A 15145-nucleotide genomic window follows, 5' to 3' on the forward strand; every position below is an offset into this window, starting at 1 on the left:
TTGTGCCTTTTACTCACATTAGGGATGATTGTTATTTAAAACATATAAATATATATATATTTTGCAGAAGCAAAAACAGTGCAAATCACCATCACCTTTCAAAACTAGTAAAATAAGCTTTGCTTTGTGCCTTTTAGTCACATTAGAGATTATTATTATTTAACACATACATATATTGCAGAAGCAAAACCAGTGCAAAACATTGTCACCTTTCAAAACTAGCAAAATAAAACCCTGAACAATGCTGAACTAGCTGCACGGCTGCTTCAGCTTCTAAAGGATGTTCTTTCACTGTACCCTCTACCTAATATCAGGCATTGCAAAAATTTCCACTGCCTCATCCCTGCTAATTTAGTCTTTGGTCTTTCCATTGATAGAGATAACCCTCTTCCATTAAAAAAAAAACCAACCCAACAACTGGACCTTATTTGGTATAGCTATAGGTGTTATACAGCCAGTAATCACCTTATGGGATTAGAAGGGGGTGACAGGTTACAGTGCTCTGTCTTGTAGCAGGCTTTTTTCCTCTAAATTTCCCACCTTTCCCATCAGTGCAGCTTCAACGGTGGGAGAAGCAGTAGGACCATCAGTGTGCAAGATCCACGGCAAGCGCTGATCAGAGCGGCCGTCTGTGCAAGCGCAGCAGCTAAGGCACTGACAGCCTCTTCAGAGCAGTCTTTTCAGCAGGATGGACTTTGTTACCGCTGCACAGTAACTGAATTATCCAGTGTATGTAATTAAAAAGAGAAGCTGGCGTAGACAGGTTTCACAAGTCAACGACATAAATCTTGTCCCTTGGAAAATCTATTATTAGTTAGAAGTATACAATATCTAAAAAAGCTAATAAAACACCCAAGGCTAGTTATCATGTAGGTGCTGTTACCCTAATTGAGAGCAAGCACTGCAAAACTTTCCAATAAACAAAAGTATTTAATATGCAACCAGGAAACATTGGCCTTTCCCCACACAGCGGTCAAGGGCCAAACAACGTAGGAATTCAATGAGAAATTCAACATTTTCCTAAATAAACGCTTGACTTTCTTGCCTTTGTTTTTTTTCCGTGTGTTGATATCCTTTATTTGAACGTAAGCTTTCAATTCCTGCTTTTCAGTTTGCCTGAAGGTCGGAAAAGTGAAAAAAATCATACATATCTTCTCTGCTTTTGCACCTTTCACCAGTCATGTTGGCAACAGAAAGGCTGACCTTCCTGACCACAGCAGATAAAGAAATAATTCAGATAGGAAAATACAAAAAGGCTGCACCACAGCCTAGCCATTGATGAAGAGCAAGGCAGAGCTGCAATCTTTTCGCCAAAAGGCGAAGTTCAAAAGACTCTACTGGAAGGTCCAAACCCTGATAGGAAAACCCATACACAAAGCGCACGTTTCACCTTGTCGCAAGTTGGTGACCAGGCTTGCAGAGGGTTAACATTAATGGTGACAACTATTTGGAATATTAAAACATCACACTAGACCCCCTTATGGGAACCTGAGTTCGCTCTTCCTACCGAGTTGCTTCACCTGACACCATATCCCTAATGATAAACTTCAAGCAACATAAAAAAAAAAAATAAATCTACCGAAACTGCAAACCAAATTTACTACCCAAAGTCAGAATTATAAATATGCAAAGAGCTGGAGGGTCATTTGAAATTCTCTCTCAAGTAATTACTCATCCACTCTCTATAGAAATTTGCCAAGCACGTCCTAGCATTTCCTGCATTAAAATGTTGCGGTGGCTAGTGGCTGCCCAGATCCAAAACAGAAGATCAGTTATGTAGAAAACCACCTCCAGGAAATAAAATCCTCCACCTGGAAAAACTTACTGAAATTTGTACAACTACACGGATAGAAAACAATAATTTTCCAACCTCATATGAAGCTCTAAAACTTAGAGCTTAGGACAAAAATATATCTCTGTTTCTTTACTGAACTTTCCCTAGCAAATATAAACAGTAACATGTATGTTAAACATTGCAGTAAGCACCTCGCTTTCCTAAATGTGTATGTTAGATGCTGTAGCAGAAAGGTTACCTTGCTTGCCTTATTTACGTGATCACTTATGAGAGTTTTCATCGTAACATGAAACATAGACTTTTTAGAGAGTTTCCCGGCTGAAACCTAGGGCATAAAGGGTCTAGATATTCAAGGCGGTTACATATTTGAAAGTTAACCGGCAAATAAAAATTAATTATAGAATCTTGTGCTTTGCAAGCATTGCGGTTTTTTTTCCTTGAACATCATTAATTCAAGACAACATAAATGTCTCTTCAATTAAAAAAAGCTCTGAAATTATGACCGGTGCCAGAGAAGAATCTGACCCTGAATGGGTTGCCTGAAATGGAACATGTGGCCGCGCTAGTGGGGATTGCAGGCACTGCTGCTCCAGAGTTCACCTCTTTGTTTTCCTAGTAAAAAATAATAATAGTAAAAAAAAATAAATATATATATATATTTCCTAGATGAATCTTAGAATAAAATTTACTAGTTAGGGATGGAAAACAACTGACAAATAAGTGCACCTTCAAGCCTATGTAAACGTGTTTTCCTTAAAGTAAAAAGGAAAATCCATCAATTCACTTCTGTAGGTAACTGATGAAATCATCATTTGTCTAGGAGAAACTTTATGATTATTCAGGTGCGTGGCTGGTACTACTTTCATTGTATTAAATGACATCAACTCTACAGATTGTAGGGTTACAGAACTGAGACAGACTGAAGTCTACCAGAGAATGTTTTTCCTTTTTATTACTATTCTAATAATTATAATTATGACTTGTACTGCAGTAAGACTCTGGAGACGCTGCCATGGATGCAGCAAACATTCTTCCCAGGTTAAAAATAAAGAAAATGTACTGTCTAGGTTGCGCATCTCTGCAATGCACAGGGAAAACCTTTCAAACAGGAAAAAAAAAAAAAAAAAAAAGAGTCGAAATTTAGCCTAGTCTGAGACATCCCCCATTTCCTTTCCTTGAGCACATCTGTCTCCAGTGTCAGGTTACTGGTACGCATTCCTTTGGCCTCATGACCACCATTTTCTTCCGGAGCACCGTCACCCCCCAGGCAGGAAAGGAGGAAAGGCAGCTGAGCACAAACAGGCAGAGAAGTGGATTTTTTATTTTTTTTTCCCTCCAGAAAAAGCATAAAATGCAAAAAAAAAGGAGGAATGGGTTTTAGTTACTGAGTAGGTTTTCATTCCAAGCACAGATTAAAATCATGACAGAAAGTCCATCATTTTTTCCTGAAGTCATAATTTTCAAACTCATGAAGTTTTGTCTAGAAAAAGTAGTCTTCTCAATTATAGTCAATGAAGAAGGCAAACATTATATTTGGCCTCTGATGCTGTACCCTGGGCTGAAGAAAAACCATCCTTTATATTCGTGGCTGGCACACAGATCCAATAAAACCACGAGATAATAATCCTAGTGAAATTTGTGGTGAAAAAAATACATCAGACGCCTAAACAACATTTCAAAATTTATCCCTTCGAGAATTGCTTTGCCAACTTTTTCACCTCAAGCAGTGACTCACATAATGGTTTTTGCATTTTTTTCTTTCCTCTGTTGCACAGCTCTTGCAATGTAACAGAAAGGAACTAGGAAAAGCCTAGAACTTTTCCTACTGATATTTGCCATTGGCCTTGATTATTTGCTTCACCAAATTATCTTGAAGTAAACATTTTTATCCCTGATCTTGACTGGTTAGTGAAATAATTCCTCTGGATTAGCAGGATGGATGAATTCGGGGAACACAAAGTTAAAAAATTTGATTAGAAACTCTGCTATTGTATCTTATCTGACACTTCTAAGTAGAAATAAACACGAATTTTCATTATTACTATGACTCTGCTGAGCATTTGGCATGTCTTCTCATAGCACAGTAGAGATCCACAATGATCAATGTATCTTTACAGATCTCTAGGGAGGGAAGAGATATTATCCAAGCGGGTATCTGAGGTACAGAGACTGAAACCAGTATTGCCATTTATAACAGTTAATTCCTGCACTTGAGAAGCTACCATTTAACATTTTATACCGATAGCACTTGAAAGCTGTTCTCAAAGATTAACGATAAACACTAGAGTTTATAGTTATGTGCTGGTCTTCAAAGGAAAGGTAGGATTCAATATCTGACTGGCAGCCCAATAGGGAATGCAAATTAATCCCTTACTCCTCACCAGTAAGCGCCCAACTATCTTCCTCTCCTGTTGATATCATCCAAGTCTGCTTAGTCTACTTCTTATTACTATGAATTTTACTGCTCCTACCCATTATTTTATCTTTTGTGCTTCCAATCACTTGCTCCCTCATTTAACTTATCAAAAGATTTTTTATTTTTCTGTGTGTGGCAAAATAATTTGATACTCCCTCAGTCACTTTTCCCTTATTTCTCTCAACCTTATTCTTAGACATGGCACAATGATTTCAAATTATTTTTCCCCCAAACAGACTGTAACGGTCACTCTGTACTGAAAATATCATGCAGAACAATTTATATCCAGTGAAGTGATGCAGTACTGAATACGACTTACTGAAATGTGTCAAGCAAATGACAACGCCCTGTGTGTTACTCACAGTTAACGTTTGTTATCCGGCAAAGGCAGTCCTAATTTTCCATGTTGTAACTTTTGAAATGATTTCTGCAAAGTGCTAATTTTTTTTTTTCCGCTTTGTGGAAGTAAACTGATAATTTGACTATTTTGATCCTACCAAAGGGGAGGTAGGGAACGGAGAGCCTACTGGAAAAATAGTAATGATATAGGTCATAAGCACTGAAATCATCATCCCTTTAGGGTGTTCCTTTCAGATCATAAGAGAGAAGGGAAGCTTTTGATTCAAAGAACTAATTCTTCTCTAGCTTATAAAGCATTATCTACAGACCTTCAGCTTTCCTATGTACTTTACATTCCCTTTCCTCTTCAGCCAATTAAAAAAAAACAAAACAACAAAAATAAACAAAACAAACCCCCAAAACACAAAACCACCAGCAAACACTATGAAAAAGCAGAACCATTACATCACTTCATTATGCCTAGTTGTTCTTTGCCTAATTTCAAGCAGTGGTAAGCACCTGAAAGAAAGCTGCTTGCAAAAGAACTACAGATTCCACAGTGGGACTGTAATACCTTTTAGAAACTTCTTCAGTGGGTAAGCATCAAATTATTACTGTAGCTTATATGAAAATTACAAGAAATCTGTGATGCTTATGTTACAGTGACTTGGACTTTTGCACAGAATAACTGTGGAATGAACAGCTCGTAGTAAACTGAAGTCAAAAATAAAAAGATAAATTTTGCATTTAAATATCGCATCTTACTCAATTCCCTTAACATTTAAGGTCTCCCCATAATGTCTGCAAACTTCACCACATACCGGTGCAGAAGACGCCTAGAGATAGCCTGAGGGACTGGCAATAGTCTATGCATTCCTTCTGCTCTTTTAGCTATTTACAGAGTCCCTATCGCTTTGAAGACTATACTACTTTTCACCTTAAGATTAAGAGTCTGACCCCTTATACAGCTCACTGATGAATTAAAGTCATGGTCATTTGCAGGGCTGTATGAATGAAGTGGCCAGCATGTTCTCAGTCACGGTGAACAAGTGAACGCATCCCTAAAGGTATCCCGGTGGAGACGGTGACAAAGTGAGATTTAGGATATTGAGGACGTAATCCTGATTTTGTCACAAACTCACTGTGTGACCCGGCCACACCACATCTCTCCTTCTCCATCACTTTTCTATTTGAAAGGATACCCTATTTAGGACTAGTCTGTCACCGGCACCATGGGACCCTGATTTCAGCTGAGCTAGTGGCATTAACCTTAATTAGTCTATATAGTCTAGTTTAAAGTTTATAAGGCCAGGGACTGTACAGAGAAAATATAAGTCTAGCGTAAAGGCCAGAGATGGTACAGAGAAAACGCAATGACCAGCAAGCTGTACAGGTGAACACTGGGACGCATGTGCTGCTTATGACGGACCAATGGGATCAACCAGCGGAGGATTTCCGTTGTTACTGTTTTCTCTGAGCCATCTTCCTCAGCAGTCTCGCCATCATTTTAAAATAACATTCACTAACTCTTTCCACTGTGTATTCAAGCTGCAAGTTGTCTTTTAATTCATACAGGTATACTTTACCTAGATAAATCAAGTAACCCATTAATGACGTATAACTCTATGAAGAGGGACTAACATGCATTATCGAGTTAAAGAGGCTTTTAAAGAAAGTGTGAAAACCTGTAACAGGGGAAAAAACACAGGAGGAATTAAATTAAAAAAGCATGTATTCCACTCTTCTGGGAATTAGGCAAAGAACAACTTTAGACCACTTTGGCTAATGCTTTTCTATTAGTAATAGTAGTAGTTCATCTATTCAGAAATGTACTCTTTCCCACGTATTTTAAAACAGAAACTTTTCCCCAAAAGGGACAAATTTTCATTTTCTGTATCGCTAGGTGCTACTTCATCCCAAGAAATCAGCGGGTTGGAAATAAGAAAAGGACCAGTCGAATTTTAACTGATGCCAGTTATTCATGGGATTTCAAAACCATCGCTGCTGCCAACGCATTTTGCAGGGCTGGTCTGTCTTCTCCTGGGGCTGGCATACCTGCCCTCCCACCCCCCCCCCAGCTGTTTCCAGCGCGGTTTGTCAAAGCGAGCCCTCGCCGTAATCCAGTACAAATATAATGCAGGTGGTATAGTACAGGTGGGTTGTGCAAACCTAACATCCCATCCAAAACTGCCTTCCCCAAAATGGCACTGTTGTAACAGATACATCGTGTAATACTTCTATTTCACCCGACACGATGAAAAAAAAAAAAAACCAACCACAAAACAACACAACAACAACAAAAAACCCCAAAAGTCTCGCAAATTTAATTCCAGAATATTCTGATCCTTTAAAAATACTTGACAGTACAAAAGACACCCATTAGCCTTAACTGCCACCAGTTTCACTTTGAATAGCCACAACTTGGCAGCTAGTTTAGAGAAGAGAGAAGGTATTCGAGCTGCGAGGAGCGCCGAGCTTGGGGGGACTTCCCAGCCCCCGCTTTCAGGAGGGAAAAAGGGGAGGGAGAGACGGGGGACGAGGGCTTCCTGCCACTGCCATTGCTTTCTGCATGTGGGACCAATATGGGCAATGCAAAGTTTAAACAGTTGCAAATGGGGGAGGGAACATCGGTGCTTGTTTTACATATTATTTTTTTTTTTTTCCCCCTGCCTGGCTTGAATTTAAAGTGAAGTCGCTGCATTGTTCAAGAGGCTCCTTGCCCCTGCTGCATTGACAGAACCTGCTGTTTACACGGACTTTTAATTCCTGCGTTGTTTGCTTATGGAAAATAAGGGGGAGTGACAAGACAAAAAAAAAAAAAAAAAGAGAGAGAGAGAGGAAAGGGAAAAGGGAGAAGGGAAGAGAAGGAGGCACTGACCGCAGTGCAAACCAGGAACCTTGCCCCCTGCCTGATCATTAACCTCGCTGGAAAAGGCGGCTGGCTCCCCAGTTTGTCACCGGTGGGTGAGCCGGGCAGGGGCTGCCGGCCGCCTGCAGCCACGCGGGCCGGATTTCTGTACATCTCTTCGCCTATATACATACCCCCACAGCCTGGGAGCGCGCCTCCGCGCTGACCGCAGACATGAGGCTCCGGCTGCTCCTCTGGATCGTGTTTGTGCTCCTGGCGAGCCTCCTCCCCGCCGGCGGGCAGAGGCCGGGTAAGCGATGCCCCCCCTGACCGCGTGTGCCCGGGGTGGGGGAACGGGACACGGACGCGGCTCGTGCCTCCCGTGGGCACCTCCGGCGTGTTTCTCTAAGCCCATCCAACACGCCGTTCCTGCCCTCCGGGACGAGTTTGTGGTTGCCCGAGTTCTGCTGTCTGGATCCATGCGCTTCATCCCTGCTCATCGCGGCAGCATGAGATGATGCGTCCGGTATCTAATCTCGGGAGTCTGGCAACTGGTGGTTTTTTTGTTTGTTTTTTTTTTTTGGGGGGTGGGGGGGCTGAAATAAATTGTGGCCTAAGGTAAGCAGCTGGTCCAAACCTGCTGCCGGGAAGCGCCGCCGGCACGGCAGTAGCGGCGGCCGGGCGGCCGTAGCTCCCCGGCAGCGGCGGGGCCGGGCAGAACCGCTCGCCCCCGCGCCGTGACTACCGGAGCGCATTGCCGGCCACCTCCCTCACGCCCTGCCTGTCTCTCCCTCCCTCCGCAGCCAACCTGGCCCTGCGCAGGAAGCTCCACCGGCACGGCTGCTCCCACCGGCGCTGTATGCCGCTCCACTCCCGGGTTCCCTTCCCCTGAGCCCCCCCGGCGGAGCGTGGGCCAGGTAAGAATCCACGCGTGTCGGGTAATAACGTCGGAAAGGGGGGGGGATGGGGCCAGTTCCCGCCGCCTCCCCGCAAGGTTCCCCCGGAGGCGCCGTGCGGGCTGCAGCCGGGCGCGCCCCCCGCAATCAGCACGTTTCCTAATCCACGCCTGCCTTTGGGAAGAGTTTTTAAGAGGCGCTTGAGGAAGCAAGCCAAGCCGCAGGTGTGATTTCACCTGGGCTCCGGTGGTTGGTGGTGAAGAGGTGGCTGTGGCCGGCCGGGGTGCGGGTCCCGCTTGTTGCCGCCTCCGCGTTATCCCCCCCCGGCCACCGCTCCCCGCGCAAACACCTTCACCGAGGCAGAGTGGAAAACAACCGAGTCTGCTAAACAGGACTAATTACTGCCCTACAAACCTTTAAGGCTATTGGCAAAGCTGCGGGGCAAACGGTGTAAGGAGTAAAGGCTGCGCGAAGCGGTAGCCGGAGAGGATGCTCCGGGACTCCAAGGGCTGACACTTCCTTGGTGCTGGATGCAGGGCAAAGCCACCTCGCTCTGCCCGTCAGTAGCATGAAGGTAGCAGCATTTACCCACTTCAAAGGGGACTGTAATTCTTAATCATTGTCAGCAAAAGACTTTGAGCTCCTCGGATGAAAGGCTATACAAGTGCAAAAGCATTAATGCTTTATAGCTGATGAGGGCATATACATTCAAATACTAAGTGACTGCAGAAGCACACAGGTAGCATATGCAAATAGGGTAGGCATCAAAAGGAAACCAAGGCGCTCTTGTAATTTAAGGATGAATAAAACATGCAGCCAGTAGTTTTGCATCTTCTAAACTCATTATATATTAAAATAATGTTGTAGCCCCAGGTGTGACAGCATCATAAATAAACGAGGGCAGAACCTGCACTCTTTGGATCCAAGATTTTTCGATTTACTAAGCGGTTAACAGTGAAAAGGAGACCAAAGTCAACCTTTTAGCAGCCTTGTACCAAGGATCTTGTCGGTGCATAAACTGCCTGGGTGAAAAGGGCCTACGCCACTCCCAAAACAGCCATGCGAAAAGGTGCCATTCCACTCTATAGTGCTGGCCTATAAACACATGGAATGTGCATATGGGATGGTAAACTGGCAACTTTGTGAAGGTTGAAAAAAGATTACCCTATCTTAAATTTAATCTCAGATGGGCTGCATACTGAGTGGCAGAATTGAGCTTCAAGTAGAAAGAGGGACATGCCAGAAGGATGCTTTACTATTGAATGCTGTGTCTCCTTACTGCATTCACTTCAATAAGAGACAGATTAAATGAGATTCCCTCATCAGTTTAAGCATAAACCTAAAAAGATAAGCAATCAGATCAATTCACTCCACATGCAGAGACTGAATGACAGGGACAGTGGAATTTAGGTCCAGCAATTTCTTGAATCCTTCTCAATGGTTTGCTTTAGTTCCTAAGAAAAGTAAATTTAACCCCCCTTTTTCCATCCTCCAGCATCCATAATCTGGAGATTGTCTGTGCAGAAAACAATTACATTTTCTCTAACATGCTCTGAAACAGTATATAATGCATTTTTGCTTGAGACTGCAATAGCCGCACAATATATGTGCGCTTACACGACCGAACATCAAGATAAAAGCTATTTTCAGTGTTATATCCTGTATGGAGAGCTGGTTTCTTGCAGCAAAAATCAATAACGAAGCAAAACACTGTACTTATTAATTAATAATATAACTTGTAGGCATTTAGCTAAATATAATTCTGCTTTTTAAAGCTGCTTGGAAATCCATAAAGCTTCACCGGGGAGTAAGGGGTGACAGGCACCTGAGCCAACTCTGCTAACTCCAGTCGTCATTGTGGGTACTCAGCTCCTTTATCTTAAGTAGGATTTACCATCTACGTTTACATTCCCTTCCAATTTTAGTCCTAATTCAGCAAATATTTACATGCCTGGGTAACTCGACTCGCTAGAGTAATCTTGTTGATCTCAATGGAGTTGTACATATGGATAAAGCTATTTGCAGATGCAAACAGGATGGACCCTTAAGCCTGAATTTCAACAGGTGGTTGGAAACTGGGATGAATGTAGCAGCCTCTCTTTTTTGTAACAACATTTGAAATGATCAGGGGATTCGACTTGATTTTTCATCAGTTACGTAGGCAAAGCAGGGGATAAAAAAAAGTGGAAACCCCCCCTATATTAGAGGCCTTCTTGCTTTTGGTGTTTTGATTGTTTTTTCTTAATCTTTTTAGCTGAAATTTCCAAATCAAGAAACTTTACCTCAAATTTCAACCATCTATTTCATAATTAATATATTCTCTTTCATGTGAGACAGTTTCCTAAATTTTTCATTAATGGCTATTTCTCCTTTTTTCCCCCCAGCAATTTCATAATGGGCTTTTCAGCGTTTTAAAGGAGAAACAATTAAACTGATGGAGAAGTTAGTCAGAAGTCCAGATCGACAACAGCTGATCTGACAGAGCCACCGCAGCCCCATCTTCAGCAGTCCTGTCTGCCACATTCTGCAAGACCTTCTGCAAGACCTGGAACAAAGGCCCCTGGCTCACACCCTAGAGAGGGAGGGAGGGAGGAGGGGGGGGAAGAAACGGAGGGTGGTGATGGGAGGATGTGCATGAAGCTCATCTGCTTGAAACATTCTGTATAAATTCTTTGGGTCTCATAACGACCAGTGAAAGTTAAAGACCAAATCAAACATCGGGTGCCTGAGATGGATTTGCAGTGGCATTTAAGAAGGATTTTTCCAAGGGGACTCTTAATGGTCTGTTCTATTCAGACTGGGAGAAGTTGGACCTGCTGTTGACTACTCAATTCAGGCTGTGTGCAGGGCAGTATTTAGGGTAAAATACTGTCAGACTCCAGCACAGAACCGTGAAGTCCATTTTTGCTTTATACTTTTATATATTCGTAATATATACATATATGTTTTAACACCTAACATTACATCTTTATGGAATTACCTTAATAATAATGTAGAACGTATAACTGTAATAGTACCAAAGTCAGCACCACACTAGTGGTCCTACTGGCTTCATGTATAGTAAGAGTTTACAATATAAGAAAGCAGAGAGAGAATTATCCCTCGTTCTATAGATAGAGAATTGAAGCACACAGAGATAAGAGATTAGCCAAGGGTCATGCAAAACTGATAACTCGGAGCTCTCAAGTCAGGCCTTAAGGTCAAGCCCATCCTCCTGCCTAATGAGCTGTTACTGCAAAGCTTGTCATTTGTTTTCTTAAACCAGGCTGCCAAACCAGACAGCTAAAGCATACTTGAAAATTCAGTACTATAGACCTATTTGCTTAATAGTAGTTTTCCTAAAATACCCACTACAGTATTATAAATAGAGCATAAAAATAGACCATTGAAAAGAAACCTTTGTTTGGTCAACCTCAGTGTTAGGTAGTACTCTATTCCTGTAATTAAATGAATGGGATATTTGGAACAGAGCACTACAATGAATGAGAACTTCAAACAGAAAACAGGCTGTTCTTTTCAGCACTGGAGGTCAGGAATACATTGAGCTTTTATTTTACGTTTTGTTTTTAAAAATATACGTTTCCCCTCTTTTTATATCAGCAGAAATTACAAACTACACATAAAGGGAAACATCTTGGCCCTTTCATTAGCAGAACTAAAAGAAATCTGAAAATAAGTCATACCCAGATTTCTAAGTCATTGCACTAGGCTTGAAATGTCAATGTTTTTTGTAAATTGTATAAAGATGAGTGAAAATCAGCAGTGTCATGGTTTAAATCCAGTATTAGAATTTTGTCTTGCAACACATAGTTTCTAGTAAGTGAAAGAGCAGCAATCAAGAAAACTGGATAGCCAAAACTTTCTAATTAGTGTCTATATGTAACCCTCCCATCTCTAAGAACTTGAAACCTTAATCAGATTCATACAGTCAGAGCTTAAGGGGAGTTTCAGTTTTCCCTGTATAGAAAAAAATTAACATCACATCCTATTCTGGAGTTTGAGAAAATCATCATGAAAAGATGGTCAAACTCGTGTATACCAACAAACAGCCCTGCAGGTAAACCTTTGGAGTTTTGAAAAAAAAGTTTTCGAAAATTAGAGGCATACTACCACTAATTTTATTTGTTAATTATTTATTTAACTTAGCTTTCATATGTTCCATGGCTATCTCTGTACAGGTAAAGAGTATGGGAAAGCAACAAAGGTGAAGAGTAACTATTTAACAGTTATGTCTTATGAATGAGTATACAGATTTAGTGTGGCACTGGATATTTTATATAACCATAATTATTCAATTAACTTTGATAAAATTGTAAGAAAAACATAATGTATCTACCAGAGCGCTATATATGCATGTTCCTTTACAGATGTAAAAATAAATAAAACAAGTACCAAAGGGGTCCTAGGAAGCCCATTGTCAGTCTACAAAATTATTATAAATGTCCATTCTTTTTAGACATGCTGATACCATAAAATCTTCTCTGAAAAAGGCATTGATTGTGATCTTTGATAGATATTTTTATAAACGAGCTGGTTGAATGTATATTTTGTAAAAAGACAGTATGCCCTGCAAATAACAATGTCTCATTTTAAATAAACTTTGTACGCATTTCAAAATTTACGTTCTTCAGCTATCAAAGGCAGTGTATCTAAAGAAAATGCGTAATTTGCCTTGTTTCCCTGAGGGTTCATATGGAATCGGTGTCTTAAGAATTTTTCTCACTCAGTTTCTGACACAAATAAATAGTAGTTATTCCTGTCAACATTTCCCTCACATTTCCTATCTATCTTTCTAAAAATACAAAATTCTGATAAAAGCCACACAGAAAGAACTTAGTTTAAAACTCCTGGTTGATGTAATCACAGCACGCTCTAACATGACATCGTGATACCTTGATAGGATTACAGCAGAACCCAGATTATGCACTGTCTTCATGCCTAGAACAAGCGAGATTTTTAATTGCCTCAGAGCGTTAAATCTTGAAATCTGAATGTTCTCACAAATTAAAGAAAATGGCCTTATTTCAGGACAAAAAAATGAGCTCAGAAGTAGTCTGAAGCATAGCAGAAGATAAAATGTGCAGTAACTTCTCCCACTAAAAGTTGGATACTGTAAATAAATTTCTAAGTGCTAGAGATCTTGCACAGTAGAATTAAGGGGCCGAGTGATGCTACTACAGCACAACGCTATGTTGACATTTAACTTCAGTGGCAGCAGGGCTTCAAAGGACCTTGTTTTCAGCTGAGCTGGACTTGCCTTTGACTTTGTTGAAACTACCTGTTTTCATTTGATTGGCGCAACATAAACTTCATCTGGTAAAAACAGTTCTGCGTGACGATGGTGTGATTACATACATAAACATGAAGCATTTGGACACAGGCTGCAACAGCTGAGATGACTGAACTCTCCGTGTGCATGTGTGAGCGTACATGTAAAGGAAGTTTGTACAAATACAAATTGTTGTGTATTGAACGTCAGAATCGATGTTTGCACGGAGGCAATCTAACAGAAGACTTGATCCAAAGGCAAACTCAGCCCTCAAAAAGACAAAACGCAAGTTTCTGAAACAGAACTAACTCCTTGTCTTGTAGAGTTACGTAGGAAAATTTTAGATTTTATGTGAAAGTCAGCTTCATTAAGGCTTTTAAATTATATTGGCTATTTTAGAGTGAAATACAAAATGATGTAGTGGCAGGTCAACAGGAAACAGAGGTAAATGTAAGGCTGCGGTGAGAAACAGCAGATTAGTGTGTTCCCGAAGGATAATAAACAATTCACCTCTTCCCTTTCCAGTATGGAAGAAAGGAAATTATAGAAGAATAAAGACTGGAAATATTTCCCTTACGCCACATACATATGCTATAAATATCTCACTATCTGTACACGCAAAGCCACATTTTGCTAAGGGTCACATAAGATTTATATCAACGTCAATCAGCAGAAGCAGTAGTATGGTAAATAAGTTTCAAATGTTTGACTGTCGTCAGACAAGCACAATTAGCATACTGATCTCTCACTACTGTCGATGGCTTTTATCTTTCTTGACAGTGATCAAGCTGCAAAATATTTGTGCAAAGTGGGTAACACTCCAACAGCACTGTCTTTAGTTAGCAATAATGCCTAAAAGCCTAACTCTTTCCAACAGCGAGGATGCTTTTTCATGCCTCTTGAGTTACCTCGAGGTTAGATCGTTGTCTGCCCAAGTGCCTCTGGTCCTTGACACTTTCTTTTTTAGTTTAAGAACAACCTTCAGCGGGGCAAGCCTGCTTAACTGCATAGTCACGCAGAACCTTCAAGCATGAAAATCCCACTAAAATCTTTTGCAATCGGTGATTTCCTTTCAAAGGTGAAATACTTAAGTGTTTATATAGAACCGCTATTCAGAAACAGAAAACACGACTATCGACTCAGTTTTTCCCTTATATATGAAGTGCATTTACAAAAGATCATCACAATGTCTTTAGTGTGTACAAAATATTTAGCACATTTCATCTAGAAATTATTAAAAAACCCACAGCGTGAACAATTTTTGGGCAACTCTGAATCTTTTATGTTTCTTAGGTAGTCTAAAATACTTGTTTTCCCAAATCTGAAAAACATATACATTGTTTTTCTACAGAAACAAAATGCTATTGGGGTACAAACTGAATAATAATAAAAAAAAGAATTTTTTTTTTTTAATGTACAGTTGCAATGTATGTTAGGAAACATTCCTTTTTCATTATCTTCTTGCTGTCCTGGTTGGAATCCACTGGAGCTTACCAAATTAAGACCATGGACCTGCAAATATTTATGCAGCTGTAATTACATAAAGAACATCACTAATTTCTTCAGATTCACATGTATTCGC

The 15145-nt window shown here is 40.8% G+C and overlaps 1 protein-coding gene across 1 annotated transcript; it reads left to right on the forward strand.

The window, feature by feature from the left end:
* The first annotated feature begins 4517 nt into the window (after positions 1-4517).
* APELA (apelin receptor early endogenous ligand) lies at positions 4518-13057 on the forward strand. Its single transcript, XM_074589819.1, has 3 exons — positions 4518-7708; positions 8202-8315; positions 10679-13057. The coding sequence occupies exons 1-2, from the start codon at positions 7633-7635 to the stop codon at positions 8288-8290; spliced, it is 165 nt and encodes a 54-aa protein (XP_074445920.1). The 5' UTR covers positions 4518-7632; the 3' UTR covers positions 8291-8315; positions 10679-13057.
* The last annotated feature ends 2088 nt before the right edge of the window (positions 13058-15145 follow it).

This window comes from Larus michahellis, chromosome 5 (assembly GCF_964199755.1).
Source record: "Larus michahellis chromosome 5, bLarMic1.1, whole genome shotgun sequence".
Classification (NCBI taxonomy): domain Eukaryota; kingdom Metazoa; phylum Chordata; class Aves; order Charadriiformes; family Laridae; genus Larus; species Larus michahellis.